We start from the raw sequence: 13,717 nt of genomic DNA on the forward strand, positions 1-13,717 counted from the left end.
TCTTGGATATGAATGACTTGCATGGAAGGGAGAGGAGAGGAGCGGGAGAGATGGCGGGGCGAGGCGGGGCTCGCTAATTCAGGGGCCGTCTTGGCGTGGCGATCCCTGGATCTCACTCAACCAGACCAGACCAACCCTTACTCGCCTTCTTCGTGATGGGATCCTTATCAGAGGCCAATTTATTCATACTCCGTGCGCACCAAAACCTCTAGCCTACCTACAAATAGTGTGTGCTTGACAATTGTCACAGGCCCAACTTATTGGGACATACTACGTTCATCGCAGAAGCATCTCACTCTCACTTGGGCCGGCCAGCCTCTGAGGCAAGCCCGATTTACTTGTATTTTCCATTTTCGGTCCAGATATGTCAAGGCACATATCGAAAGAACCGCCAGAGAGCTCGGCCCAACGATCCAGAGCCTGATTTAAAGCGCAAGTGCGGAGCTTTAAAAGTTTCATCGCGCCGCCTGGTTGGTCACTTGGCACCTTCGTTGACCGAATTGGCGCGTCAGCCGCAGCATGCGGGCTCTTCATCTGATCTTTTTTGTTAGCAATGCATTGTTTTAAAAGACATCGAAGACGCACCAAACCTGCTTCTTTTCCACTTACTTCAGAAAAACAATTTAAATTTGAATAATTCACGATGTTTGTTGGTCGTCTTCTCTTAGTGGTTCTCCCTGTGCTGGCTCTATGTACTGCGGATTCTAAACCACAAGGGTACGTGATTCATTTGTTAGATTGAGGGGGAGGTAAGACTAATTGAAACAGGTCATCGATTTTGGGAACTCTACAACAAAATCGGTTGCCAAGGTTTCTGGAAAATAATGCAAGTACTCTTGGCAGACGGTACTGCACTCACGTGCTGATCCAAACGAATAGCCTCTTCCGAACGGACTTCCATGGGGAAATAAGAACCCTAAGCACGATGATCCGAAACATCCACCACATACTGGAGTGACCAGATATTATGACTTTACGCTCAGCCGGGGAACCGCCTCGCCTGATGGATTTCTTAAGCAAGTCATGCTCGTCAACAATGAGTTTCCAGGTCCCCTTGTTGAGGCAAATTGGGGTGACTGGATCCAAGGTTGGTTATTGCTGAACTTTCTAAGCATCTGTTGACAGTTCTGAAGTCACCGTTCACAACAATATTTCAGGGCCAGAAGATGGAACCAGCATCCACTGGCATGGGCTGCTACAAAAAGAAACGCCTTGGATGGACGGAGTTCCGAGTATTAGCCAATGTCCTATCGCTCCTGGATCAACCTTTACGTGAGTTTGCCAAAGGCGCAGAACGCAGTCATCGCTGATCAAACCGAAGATACCGATTCAGAGCCGACGTTTATGGGACTGGTTGGTATCATTCTCATTACTCAGCCCAGTATCTTGACGGACTATTCGGTGCCATGGTCATCTATGGCCCAACACATACAAATTTTGATGAAGATTTGGGAGTCATCATGGTTCAAGACTGTACGACCTCACATTGGCTAACTTCTTCCAGCGTTTTAGCTGACGGTATGCAGATTTCCATCGACCATATTTTAGCGTACTTAAAGATGGTAAATATCCCATAGTTATCCAACCTGAAGTCGAGACTGACGTTCTTTAGAAATGAGTAGCAATGTTACTCTCCAAGCTCAATTTGCGGACAATACATTAATCAATGGGAGGATGCCATTTAACTGTAGCTTGGCGGCTCGAGGTAGCACTTGCGACTCTTCCGATGCGACGTACTCCAAGTTCAGGGTACGTACTGGAAAGACTTACAAGTTGCGCCTCATCAACTCCGGAGCAGGCTCGATTGAGTACTTTTCAATCGACAACCATCAGTTAACAATTATCTCCAATGATTTTGTGGACATTATTCCCTACAACACAACGATTGTGACTCTTGGAGTGAGTGTTCCACGATCAAGGTCATGACAACTTCAGCTAATACATCCAAGACCGGTCAGAGAACAGACGTACTCTTCACTCCCAGAGGAAATGGTTCAATCTGGATGCGAACCCAGACCAGTGGCAAGTTTTGCGGTGGAGCACGATCAGTAGCACCTAAAGCTCAGGCAATCATCCTTTTGGACGACTATCCAGAAGATACGATCCCCACCACAACGGGAAATCCCCCTCCAGTAGACAATGGAATGTGCGCAAATGTTGGTGTTGCTTCTAATACATATGAGAGTATTGCTAATCAGACCAGGACCCACTCGATCTTACCCTGCCATACTACCCAATCGCCCTCCCTGAACCGTCAGTCACCTACAATATCCTCATCAATCAAGGCTTCAACGCAACAGGACAAAAGCTTTTCTACATGAACGGGAACTCCTTTCAGGGCGACTACAATGACCCCATCCTGCTTCTCGCCGAGCAGAAAAACTACTCATACCCCTACGACCCGAAATGGAACGTCGTCAATTTCCAGACGAACAGCAGTATCCGGATCAACGTCTATAACAACAACACGAGCCCTCACGTAAGTTGTATTGTACCTTTCTCAATTTCCCAAGCTAATAGGAGACATAGCCAATGCATCTACATGGCCACGACTTTTTTGTCCTCCACGAAGGGGCCGGTCTCTGGGACGGCGTTTCCATCAACCACCCTGAGAATCCTCAGCGTCGGGACACCCAGAACCTGGCTCCTTTTGGCCATGTTGTCCTTCAATTTGATGCGGATAACCCAGGAACATGGCCGTTTCACTGCCACATCGGGTGGCACTTGTCTCAAGGCCTCTTCATGACGTTTATGGAAAGGCCAAATGATATTACCCAGAGACAGATCCCTTTGGTGATGGCAGAGACTTGTACAAAATGGGACGCTTTCACGAAAAAGAATGTCGTTGATCAGATTGACAGCGGTTTGAGGAAACGAGAGCGAACGGTGAGGAGGTATGTTGAAAGAATTAATTTATAGAGTCACCGTCACCGTCAATCTTGCCTATGGACGAGCCGGTGGTTCTCTCTTTGAGAGATAGGGCGCACGTGATCAACCGAGCCTTTTTTTGCACAAGTAAATTAGGTCACTGTGGGATACGGGAGATTATTACAGCAGTAAGATATATATGTATACTACAAACAAGGGCATTTATAAATAGAATAATTTTTAGGTAGGATGATTCGTTTTCGAAAGCGCTCCTCCTCCAAATGTGCACATGTTCCAGCAACTCTTCGCTAAGGAGTTAAGGGGTTCAGCGGTTGGTTCACTCCTCGCTTATTTTTGAGCTTCGAAGCTTACTTTTAGGTACAGTACTCTTTAGCCGTTTGTTGTTGCAAATCTAGCTGTTCTGGGCATGTTTCTTGAGAAAAAACCAACCATCCCCCACACGCCTTACGAGCTTCTTGGGAGTTTACTCCTATTGAAACGAGACTTGGAGGCATTATTGAAGGCGATTCCCCACCCCCTCCCCCAAAATTTGAGTGAAACATATGATGAGACGCGTCGTTGTCTGGAGAGAAAACTTCGTGCGTTTTTCTTTGGGAGACTGAGGTTGATGTCAACAGCAAGTAAGGACACCCGAAATGCTCTGTGGCACAGAGTCAATTTGGCCATCCATTCATCTTATGTACACCTCCCGGAGGAGCTTCCTTATGCAATTCACCCTAAAGGCAATCCTGATTAGGAAAGCGCTGGCTTCCGAATTCTTTGAACTGCCTGCCGAGTCATCGGGGCGTCGAGGACGCGGTCACGGAGATGCAAGAACGAAGACGAGACTTGTCGGAAACTATGGACGATCTGTACGAAAACGATATGAACGAGCGAATAATGGGCCAAGAGCCAGCCAACAGGAAATTTGCACTCCAGGTTCTATATGTTATCTCCCGTGCTCGACGGAATCTCAGGTTAGAGGAACTTTAGCATGCTCTGTCTACGCGCATTGGAGATACTCAGCATTATCCCAAGGGCGTTTGGCGCCGAGAACATCCTGCATGTGACGAAAGGCCTCGTTGCCATCAGAATGGACAGCAAGAAGCTCATGCGCTTGGTCACCTCACATTGACAGAATACCTCCGTCGGACTCGACAGAAGTGGTTTCTCACCGGAGAAGTTGACATGGCAAACATCTGTCTGTCATACTTAAGTTTTGATGTCTTCTCAAAGCCTTGCATTGTGGAAGAATTTACAACAAAGGAAGCTTCCCATGCATTAATTTCTTATGCCTGTGCAATTTTGGGGTGACCATGTACGCGGGTCTGGCCCTCAGATTCACGATGCGGACATTCGTTATTTGGAAGATCCATCGGGTCGAATCATACATTCAGTGTACTTGGGCAACAGATACCAAGCATTATGAGAAATGGGACGTTAGAAGGACTGTTCACCCCATTCATATCTGTGCGGTAAGAATCTTACCTGGATTAGTTGGCTAAATCAGATAGTAGTTGAAGATGTGTTAGTGGTTCGACTTATGGGATTTGAAAGACTGCTATATTCAGAGGGGTTGAGGAAGGAGGCTTGGAAGTGGTGAGAGAGGTGACTGCGCCGCAAAGGGGGGTACATATTTTCTGTCCTGACGGAGACAGTTGCACTCTTCTGCATGGAGCGACGGAGCAGGGGAATATTGGAATCCTTCAGATACTTCACGAAAGGGGTTTACAGGCTAATTCTCGAGATTCGATTGGCATGACACTTATCCACACTGCTTGCAAATGTGAGAAACTCGAGGTATATCGATATCTCCTCGCCATCGGAGCCGTTTCGTCCAACAAAGACACCTACCGCCGGACACCTTTTATTGCGGCTTTTCAATATGGTCAGACCGAGCTTATGAATCTCTGCAGGAACGAAGATACTAACAAAGTGGGAGATTATTGCTACACTTGGCTATACTGGAGAATGCCAATGACGTGGACAGAAGGGTTAATCAATTCGATATTCTGCGGCAACTCCTTACAGCTGCGAAGATGTCTCCAGATGTTCGAGACAAGTATGGCCACATAGCCGCTTTGGGAGGATTCATCCAAGCCGCGGAGATACTTCTCGAACACAGAGCAAAGCTTAAAGAACTGGATCGTTTTGGTCGTACTCCTCTCATGATTGCCACCAAGTTTGAAATTTTTGACGTAGCACTTGCTCTCCTCGACGTGGGAGCAAAGATCGATCAGCCCAAGGTCGATATAGACAGACTCCTGCTTGAAGCTTTTGGACGCCGGGATATAAAATCAAATGGAGAAGTTGCTTCTAGCAAGCGATGATCGAATGGCTCACGACGATTACGGAAGGACCGCGGATCTGATTGCAAGGCAAGTCGGCGGCGTTGATTGCTGATGATCTGGGAAGGTGCTCGGAGCTTTGTGCATCCTTCGTCAAAAATGAAGACGACTGTCAAAGTGACAGATATAGAGGTGTTTAACGAAGAGCATCTTAGGCAAACAACCATCATACCTTTTCGGTCCCCTGCGCTCGATAGGGAGGAGCCAATACTGTGCAGTTCGGATGAATGGACGCGATCCTGAACACAGTTTTCTTGTTCTGCTTTGTCTTTCTAGAGTCTTTAGCAAAAGCTCTTATGGATTCCTACAATCCGGCGTGGAAATGTGATCAAGTCGTAATGGCACTTCGGGCAAGAAAATGACGTGTGAACACAGAAAATGCAACGAGGGGCACCATATGGATTGACTATCACCAGTCGAAATAAATATACCAATTCAACAGTCTCTGAACATTGAGCTAGCCTAATTGGCTAAGTTCTGAGCTCGCCACACATGAGCATTCGAGTAAAGCTGCCAAAGTTCCAAAATATCCTTGCAGACATACCAATGAAGCTCAAGTCTGCTTCCATGAGTATCCGGGGAAGAGACGACTAGAACAAAATGAAATACAAAAAGTACCGATAGTCAAAGACGTGCATTTCCTGCTCCAAGCCCACATGCTGGGGGAGGAAATTCCTCAGTGGGCTCAGGTAAACACTGCAAAATTTCGCGCGAAAGCCCTTCGAGCATCCGTTCTACCAACGAGACGGCATGGGTGATTGAGGGAAGGAGAGAAAGTGGTATAGAGTTAGAGTGTCAAGTATAAGGTTGCGATCACACCCAGAACAACGAAAGTAATGGCAGGTCCCAGTGCCGATGCTAATCCGACGAAAACTTGTTGAGGAGCACCAGCAGTGGTCACGGCCGGTATTGCGTTATATAGTGGCATTGTTGGAGTGGCGGAAGTTACAGCTGGTGACGTAGCGGCATCGAGAGAAAATAAGGGCGGTGGTGTTGATGAAGGACTGGGAGAGTATATGCCACCGACGCTTTGGGTTGCATATCCAGCACTCTGTGTCAGGAAAGACACACTTTCGGTGGGATACCCAACAGCAGAACCAGAACCGTACAGTTTCGCTCCTGCTGCGTATTCTTCTTCTCGTCGCCGAAGGTCTTCCCGATTCGGAATTGGTGGTGCAGCAAAGAGAGGCATTTCGGATCCTGTGCCGAAACACTGAGCAATGATGTGATGAAGGGCAGAGCCAAAGTGCACTGTGTCACACTGCGAATAGAGACACTGAAAGACCGCCTGCAGACTTGTTAGTGCATCCTTATGCCCTTAACAATTCTTGGCTGGAGAGTCTCGTCTCTCGAGCTGTTGGGCGGCAGTTCGAGCTTACATTTTGGTAGTCAGGTTCGGAGCAAAGGCAAGCCGCATCACCAGCACATTTGCGCTTGCTCACGTATTGTGTGTTTTCCCAGCAACGAGCTGCGCATCCTAGGAGAACGTGAGTCTCCAGTGATGAATCTTGGGTGGAAGGGTTACCAGGTGCAGCGGGGTTTATTTGCCCGTCAGCCCAATGCAGCATGGCCATGAGAGGCACCGACAAAAGAATCTTCATGTTGAAGAATCAAAAAAGCGAGAGTGGGAGACGTAACCCAGGCTGGGTCTACGACTTGAGGACAAACGATGGCCAATCGAGAGGAGAGCGAGCGAAGTTGCGGAAGCGATCCAGCTTGCTAAGAGGATTGAAAGGCGAGGAGCGGCCGTTCGAGAGTTATAGTGACAGAATGTTTCAACTGAAATCGGCTTGACAAGATGTGCGATGAGGCGAGCGAGTGGGTGTGTTATAGCGAGGCAGATGTGGAGCGAAGGAAGGAGAGAGAAGAGAAGGAAGAACCAACTTTGGGTTTTGAAAGCACCTGCGCTTGCCGGAACTAACAAAGAGTTTGAATGACAGGTTTGTTCCTTCTTAAAAGTTCCTAGGTAAAAGTTTTGGGTAATGCATTGCGGATGCCTGGCAAAACCTAAATGACGGGCCATACAAACAGCAAGGGCATTCTGAAATCGAAACGAAACAGCACTCAACATAAAAGTTTTATTTCAGGCGCAGAATTTGATAGCTAGAACTGCCAGCCCATGTACCTCTCGAACTCTAGTAGAAGAGCAATTGTATACCTCCGCTTTTTGCAGCATACCTCTCCCTAAACTCTTGCTGGCCCAACCAAACCACCAAAGGTATTTGGGTCTCTTTCATGTCTAATATTCCTCTCTTCTTTTGATCAATGTGCGAAGCATCAACAACTATCCTCTCCAACCTGTCAATCTGTAAGGCGCCTGGAAGCGTCAGCCTGGTCATTGCTAGGAGGGAACGAACGAACCATCATCCACCAAAACTTTCAATCTTTGTGGCGTGCCAACAGCAATGCCCGTTCTAGTTGATTTGAGAAATTTGATAGAGTCCTGTAGTTTGATGTGTTTCGCAAAGAGTTTGGCAACTGTGGCGTCTTTTGTCTGAAATTTCCGGACTCCCCTACCCGACATGTCAACATCTGATATCAAACCCGAGAGCACAGTAAATACCTTGCAATATCAGCTGCTCTCAAGCCTGCAGCCGTCACTATAATCGTATGTGGGGCGCCATTCTTCTTCGAAGCAGACCATAACTTGGTCGAGTTCCCAGAGAACTTTTCTAAGAAACTGGGGAGGGTGTCTAGAGTTCTGGGCTTGTCCCACGAAGTCGTGTCGCGGATTGCATTTGCTGAAGCCCAAATTAGTACAGGCCCCACCCTGTTCCGGCATAAAATACCTGGAATATGTTTGTCTTCAAGCTCTATAGAGCTTAAGTCGCTCTCGTATTTTCTCGTTCGTTGGGCAATGTAGTCAGCTAACAATTGGTTATCCATGTGCGAAAACGCCTTGTTGATGCAATTTTCGACATCCAGCTCATCTTCATCTATTGCATTCTTCTTGCTTTTTGTCTTCTTTGCAGCCCTCTTTGCGCCTTGCTCGACTACCCCGCGCTTTCTTTTCTTCGAAGTAGAGCCAGTACTCTTCGGTTCTAGCTCGGGAGTTGCACTCAGCCTTTCAAGAAGAGGCTCCTGTAAGTCGCCCTCGGTCGGCATGGCGAATGCGCGTAGTTTGGCAGGTCGAGACTCAGTTTCGAGTTTTTGGTTGTGTCATCCTCGTCCACGCAAATGTTGAGAATGTTGAAGTTTTGAATTTAATCGTTTTGCCGTGGAGTTGGGCTCACCGCCTTCCGCTTCTGGCGCATAGCCCATGACGCGTAGGAACGCGACTTGACATTAAAACTGCGATCGAGAGGAGACAAATGTCAGCGCCAGGCAATTCTCTGACGCCTCCCATCGAGGACGGAGAGACTTGATTTCGGACGCCTTCTTCGAATCCGATATGTCGGCCAGACGCAGCAGCCGTGAGCGGCCACCCACAAACCTTGCGCCAAATCCAAGTATTGGAGGGACCTCGGCGCAACAATCACGTATTACTCCTCGAAACTCTGACGGTGACCAGACAATTGCAAGTGCGGCAGTAAAGGAAACGCCGTGGCGAACGTTGAACCAACTTGCCAATATTCCTAGACCAACGACTCCGTTGCGCCGGGCTTCGAGTGCTGGTCCACCATCAACCCGAAGATCTGGCCGACGAACACCCTCTGGCCAGGCTAGAACTCCTGGCGCGCAGAGAATATTGGGTTCAGCAAAAAGGCCGATCGCGATTACACCTCATGGCAGGGCTGCACAGCGAGAATTGGACCAGCGAAGAGCTGGATTCACACCGGGAAAGGATAGGAGGAGAAGTGGCAGACAACAGAGGGAAACGCCTTTGGGGATTCTCAGAGCATTGAGTAGACAACTAGCACCGAAGTCACTACCCATTGTGCCCACGCCTCAGGGTCCAAATGCCTCGACAAGGCTAAATGTCCAAAGGGGAGATGACTTGGATGATGAGCCTGACATGGAGCGACCACGCCTGTCTCTCCCAATGGGGGAGGATGAAGATGAGGACGATAGTTTCTTGGTGCCACCTCGATCCGCTGGGCTAGAAGATGAGAATTTTACAGTCCAATCTGTTGAACTTCCTCGGAGAGCTGCCAGTGAGCTGCCTCCTGGGAGACTTTCACGAGGTAGTTTTGGTAGTGTGCGTATGAGCGATGTGTTTGCCGACTTGAATGATCCCGGAATGGTCGCAGATGGATATGATTCCAGCTACTTGGCCGGTGGTCGATTCGGCGGAGACGATGATATCCCAGGCATGGAAGAAGATCTCGCACTCCAAGGGTGAGTTGATCACTGGATGATGGCTTGAATAGGCAAACTTCTGACAACAACAGGGAAAATACAGGAACGCTGAGGGGTCGCATTTCTCTCGCATCTGGGAGAGAAAGCGACATTCGACCACAGATACTGGCAGCAGATGACACGGAAACAACATTTGTCCTCACGGTCCCACAAAGGGATCCTTCACAGGAGCCAGAACTTGATGAGCCTCTGGACTTGCCAAATTTCGAGAATGATCAAGCCCCTGATGAAGAGAATAAAGTGGAGGAATTGGAGGAGACCGATGATGAGGAGCCAGAACCACAAGGAAGTCCCGAGGGGCTATCCGGCGACATCAGCATGCAAGATACAACCCAACAAGATGTAGAGATTGTTGATGCACAACGACGGAAGGTAGTTCGGAAGAAGAAACTCAAGGTTTCAAAACATGGCATCCAGTATCCCTCCCTTCCTGCGGGAGTAGTGAAGAAACTAGCAACAACTTTTGCAAGAACAGCGGGCAACAGTAAAGCCAAGATCAACAAAGAGGCTTTGGAAGCAATTATGCAAGCGTCGGACTGGTTTTTCGAGCAAGTCAGTGACGACTTGGGAGCCTATGCTAAGCACGCTGGCCGCAAGACGATTGACGAAAGTGATATTGTTACACTCATGGCTAGGTATGTCGAAGTCCCTGTCAAATAAGTTGATGTTTTTCCTGATCTAATTTACATCTGTACAGACAACGCCAGACAAATGCTACAACGACGCCGTTTTCGCTTGCTCAGAGACATTTGCCTCGAGAGCTTTTGCAAGAACTACGGATGGTACCTCCTTCTAAATTCAAGAAGGGAGGTTGACTTGAAAGAGTTGACGAGGCGGACGAGGATTGAGGGGATCGTCTAGGACTTTACGACTTTATGACCAGTCTTTGTTTTGTCTGACACGACGGGCTATATCGGCAGGGGGTTTCTTCACGACCATCCATAGCATTATGGAAGTCGCTGCTGCGAGAGCGTACCTGGGCGATGGCGTTAGGTTTACTGCATGTATAGGTGTTTATGGGCTGGGTATGCTGCTTACCATGTGAAGATATACTGCGTGTGATTATTTCTGAGATTGACCTCAGCGGCTCTTCCAATTGGAATACCTCGAGCCTCCCATTCCCAAGCTTTCAACAAATCAGGATCTGCAATGAGTGAGCGAAACTTCCTCCAAGAGAACTTTTCAAGACAAACCCATTGTTTCCTCAACCCAGACAGCCTGACTTCCCGTCAAATTTGCCATTTCAACAACATCCGGGAAATAGAATTCCTTCGTCTGAGGGCTGTTGTCCGGGGTGAACATATTCTTCTTCCACGGCTCCCTCAGCAATCCCTCAACTGTGATCTCGCCCTTTGGCAAGCCATCCGGTCGATCCGCCTGCTTCTTGAATTTTTTAGCTATCCACCCTCGATTCACGAGGACAGTAGTACCGCCCCCTTCTCTTTCTAATGGAGTGATAACCAGATATCCATCATGCCCGTCGTGCATCCGCGGCCCAATAAGCATCTCCTGATCATGCCTGAAATGTCCTGTTGCATATATCCTTCTGTAATCGAAGTCGTGTATGGCTGTAGGATCGATATGTGGAGGTAAAGGCAGCGGATCTCGTACAAGTCGGTCTTCGAATTTGGCTATTAATTTGGACTTCCAGTCTAGGCGTTGGACTTGCCATGTTCCGAGCGCAAAAGCAGTGATCGGGATTAAAGCTGTATTTCAAAATCAGTAATGTTGTGGCAGACCTAGTACATCCAAAGTATACCTAGAACAATAAGCCCCGGGCCATGCCGCCTTCCTGCCCGTACTAAGTTTGGTGGGTTGTCTACGATAGACATGAAATTGGGGTCATCTGCTGGTTCGGCCTTTGGACGACGAGAGCTCTGGGAGAGATACCGGCATGATGGACATTTTGGTGCAATTGGTCGCCATAAATCCTTTGAAATACCTCGCGCGGACTTGAAGCTTCGAGCTTGCCGTAAAAAAGTCTTTGAAGCACTCATAGCTGGTGTACCTGGGCGGTTGACTTGGATGGACGTCGGAATTTCCTTTCAAGCTTCGGGATGTTTGCTCGGTAAGCAAACACTCCCGCCTGCTTTGTGGTATCCCTTCATGCTCTCCATCCAACACAACCTAGCATATGATCAAGATGTTTTACCAAGGTGATTTACAGAGCGGAATTAGTAAAGCTGTGCAGGAAGCCAAGTTGGTTGCTTGCTTCGTGGCAGGTAAATATCCATCTTACATCACGGCGCAAGGCTGGTGTACTGATATGTGTCTTCAGATGATGGCGAAGAGAGTCAGCTGTGGGAAAATGAGTTTCTCCAAGAAGAAGCTGTGAGTTTACTTGTCACCCATCTGAGAAGGAATACGGACAACTAAGGCCAGATTAGTTGAAGGCCTCATTATCAAATCAAACGGTTCTGCTTCGACTCGTGGCAGGCTCAACGGAAGCTGGATACTTAGCAGCTATCTTCCCTCTGCCAAAAACCCCAACACTGGTGCTCATAAAGTACGTCCCGGACAGTATTACTCTTGATTTTTTATCTTTGCTTTATGTTTTCACCTAACAAGGCGCTCGGCTGCTTCACCTCCTACATATCCTGGCTTACAAATGCGGACTCTTCCCTTCGTGAAACCGGTGTCACCTTTTACTGACAATTGCTTTTCAGGAATGGAGAACTAAAAGAGTATCTGGCTGCGGGAGTCTCTAAGGAAGATTTCTTCCGTCGTATGAACCTCGCTCTGGGATCTACCAGTGCCGCCCAGACAGCGCCAATACAAGCAGCCCCTCCAACAGCAGTCCCCAGTCAGACTACCCAAAATCCAGCTTCTCCTCAACCTCCGCGCTCACCGCCATCCACACCTTCAAGCAACGCCCCGCCAACAAGAGCCTCAGCTCCAGGTCCAACCAGCCATCCAGCAGAGTCACGTGATGAAGAGACCGCCGATGAAAAGAAAGCTCGTCTGGAGGCCCAAAAGAAAGCCCTGCAAGCAAAAGATGAAGCCCGCCGTGCAGCAGAAATCCGGGCTAGAAGAGATGAGATCGAAGGGGTAGCATCTAAGTCGACCGCCGACAAGAAGTACGCCATGATGCATAAGAAGCGAGCGCAAGATGCCCGAGATGAGCGAGCTCGCATTCTCAAGCGGGTAGAAGACGACAAAGCCGAAAGACGGGAACGAGAAGCGCAGAGAAAGGCCGAGGCTAAGGCTTTGGCTGAGGGTGTACCTCTTCCGACTGGGTCGAGCAGCAGTCTTCAGCAGGCAAAGTCGACGAACTCGGTCGAATGCGCTCTGCAGATTCGACTCTTTGATGGGTCAACTATTCGAAGTCGATTTCCTTCTTCGGCGAGTCTGAGAAGGGATGTTAGGCCCTGGATCGATGAGAAGCAGGCGGGTGACCAGCCGTATAATTTCAAGCAAGTCCTAACACCACTACCAAATAAGAATATCGAGACCTCTGAGGAAGAAGGAACCCTCCAGTCACTCGGTCTTACGCCTAGTGCCACCCTTATCCTCGTACCTATTGCTGCATATAGTTCGGCCTATGAAGGCGGCACGGGACTCATATCTCGCGGTGTTTCGGTTGGGTATGGATTAGTATCTTCTGGGTTGGGAATGGTCACAGGTCTTTTGGGTGGCATTTTAGGAGGAGCTGGTGCTACTCCTCCCTCTGCTGAGGAGCATCGTCAGACTCCAACCTCGACGCCTAACCCGAACCCGTCAATTAATGTTAGGACATTGAGAGATCAACAGTCTTCAAGGGATGATCAGCAATTCTATAATGGGAACGCAGTGAGTAAAGCCAACTATTCTCTAGGAACTTGGCTGATTATTTAGCTTAACTTCGAGCCGAGAAAAGATGAAGATGACAAGAAAGAAGATTGATAGGGCTCGTTGTACAATTGATCATTGGCGTTTGGGAAACTGGGCATTGACAAAGGGGAGGCAAAGTTAGGAAGGTTTTCGATTGATATTGACATGGCCTTGTAGTAGTAGTTGGCCTTCACACTGAGATTCTCAGAAAGTGAGGCAAACGGAAAAACTTTTGCACGAAGAGCAATTCTTTTAAAGGTCTTCCAAAGGCGTTTCCTCATCTAACATAGTTTCTGACAAGAAGTTCGCACGCTTGATGCGGGCATCTCACAATACCAAGCCTCAGGACAACGGATGTTGTCTAATATAGCGAGTTGAACGACCGATTGCCT

The 13,717-nt window shown here is 48.4% G+C and overlaps 6 protein-coding genes across 6 annotated transcripts; 3 read left to right on the forward strand and 3 right to left on the reverse strand.

Annotated features, from left to right (window-relative positions):
• Window positions 1-643: 643 nt before the first annotated feature.
• K444DRAFT_665022 (multicopper oxidase) lies at window positions 644-3,116 on the forward strand (the record flags this gene model as incomplete). Its single annotated transcript, XM_024887039.1, has 11 exons — window positions 644-717; window positions 769-826; window positions 880-1,087; window positions 1,134-1,272; window positions 1,322-1,473; window positions 1,527-1,562; window positions 1,613-1,899; window positions 1,950-2,156; window positions 2,204-2,479; window positions 2,530-2,894; window positions 3,113-3,116. The coding sequence occupies 11 exons, from the start codon at window positions 644-646 to the stop codon at window positions 3,114-3,116; spliced, it is 1,806 nt and encodes a 601-aa protein (XP_024734360.1).
• A 2,887-nt stretch (window positions 3,117-6,003) lies between these two features.
• K444DRAFT_665023 (uncharacterized protein) lies at window positions 6,004-6,817 on the reverse strand (the record flags this gene model as incomplete). Its single annotated transcript, XM_024887040.1, has 2 exons — window positions 6,004-6,504; window positions 6,596-6,817. 2 exons carry the CDS (start codon window positions 6,815-6,817, stop codon window positions 6,004-6,006), a joined length of 723 nt encoding a protein of 240 aa, XP_024734361.1.
• Window positions 6,818-7,210: 393 nt separating this feature from the next.
• On the reverse strand, window positions 7,211-8,120 carry K444DRAFT_614860 (uncharacterized protein). Its single transcript, XM_024880605.1, has 4 exons — window positions 8,006-8,120; window positions 7,780-7,957; window positions 7,578-7,729; window positions 7,211-7,533 (listed from the first exon to the last, which is right to left on the reverse strand). The coding sequence occupies exons 1-4, from the start codon at window positions 8,100-8,102 to the stop codon at window positions 7,352-7,354; spliced, it is 609 nt and encodes a 202-aa protein (XP_024734362.1). The 5' UTR covers window positions 8,103-8,120; the 3' UTR covers window positions 7,211-7,351.
• A 375-nt stretch (window positions 8,121-8,495) lies between these two features.
• On the forward strand, window positions 8,496-10,665 carry K444DRAFT_27807 (uncharacterized protein). Its single transcript, XM_024871540.1, has 2 exons — window positions 8,496-9,494; window positions 9,548-10,665. Exons 1-2 carry the CDS (start codon window positions 8,608-8,610, stop codon window positions 10,173-10,175), a joined length of 1,515 nt encoding a protein of 504 aa, XP_024734363.1. The 5' UTR covers window positions 8,496-8,607; the 3' UTR covers window positions 10,176-10,665.
• K444DRAFT_614865 (SURF1-domain-containing protein) lies at window positions 10,058-11,524 on the reverse strand. The gene is made up of 4 exons (XM_024880606.1): window positions 11,275-11,524; window positions 10,709-11,221; window positions 10,211-10,659; window positions 10,058-10,148 (listed from the first exon to the last, which is right to left on the reverse strand). The coding sequence occupies exons 1-3, from the start codon at window positions 11,510-11,512 to the stop codon at window positions 10,550-10,552; spliced, it is 861 nt and encodes a 286-aa protein (XP_024734364.1). The 5' UTR covers window positions 11,513-11,524; the 3' UTR covers window positions 10,058-10,148; window positions 10,211-10,549.
• Window positions 11,525-11,651: 127 nt separating this feature from the next.
• K444DRAFT_27821 (uncharacterized protein) lies at window positions 11,652-13,614 on the forward strand. Its single transcript, XM_024871543.1, has 5 exons — window positions 11,652-11,737; window positions 11,794-11,846; window positions 11,903-12,021; window positions 12,182-13,304; window positions 13,350-13,614. Exons 1-5 carry the CDS (start codon window positions 11,659-11,661, stop codon window positions 13,395-13,397), a joined length of 1,422 nt encoding a protein of 473 aa, XP_024734365.1. The 5' UTR covers window positions 11,652-11,658; the 3' UTR covers window positions 13,398-13,614.
• The last annotated feature ends 103 nt before the right edge of the window (window positions 13,615-13,717 follow it).

Source organism: Hyaloscypha bicolor, assembly GCF_002865645.1.
Source record: "Hyaloscypha bicolor E unplaced genomic scaffold K444scaffold_116, whole genome shotgun sequence".
In the NCBI taxonomy this organism is placed as follows: Eukaryota; Fungi; Ascomycota; class Leotiomycetes; order Helotiales; family Hyaloscyphaceae; genus Hyaloscypha; species Hyaloscypha bicolor.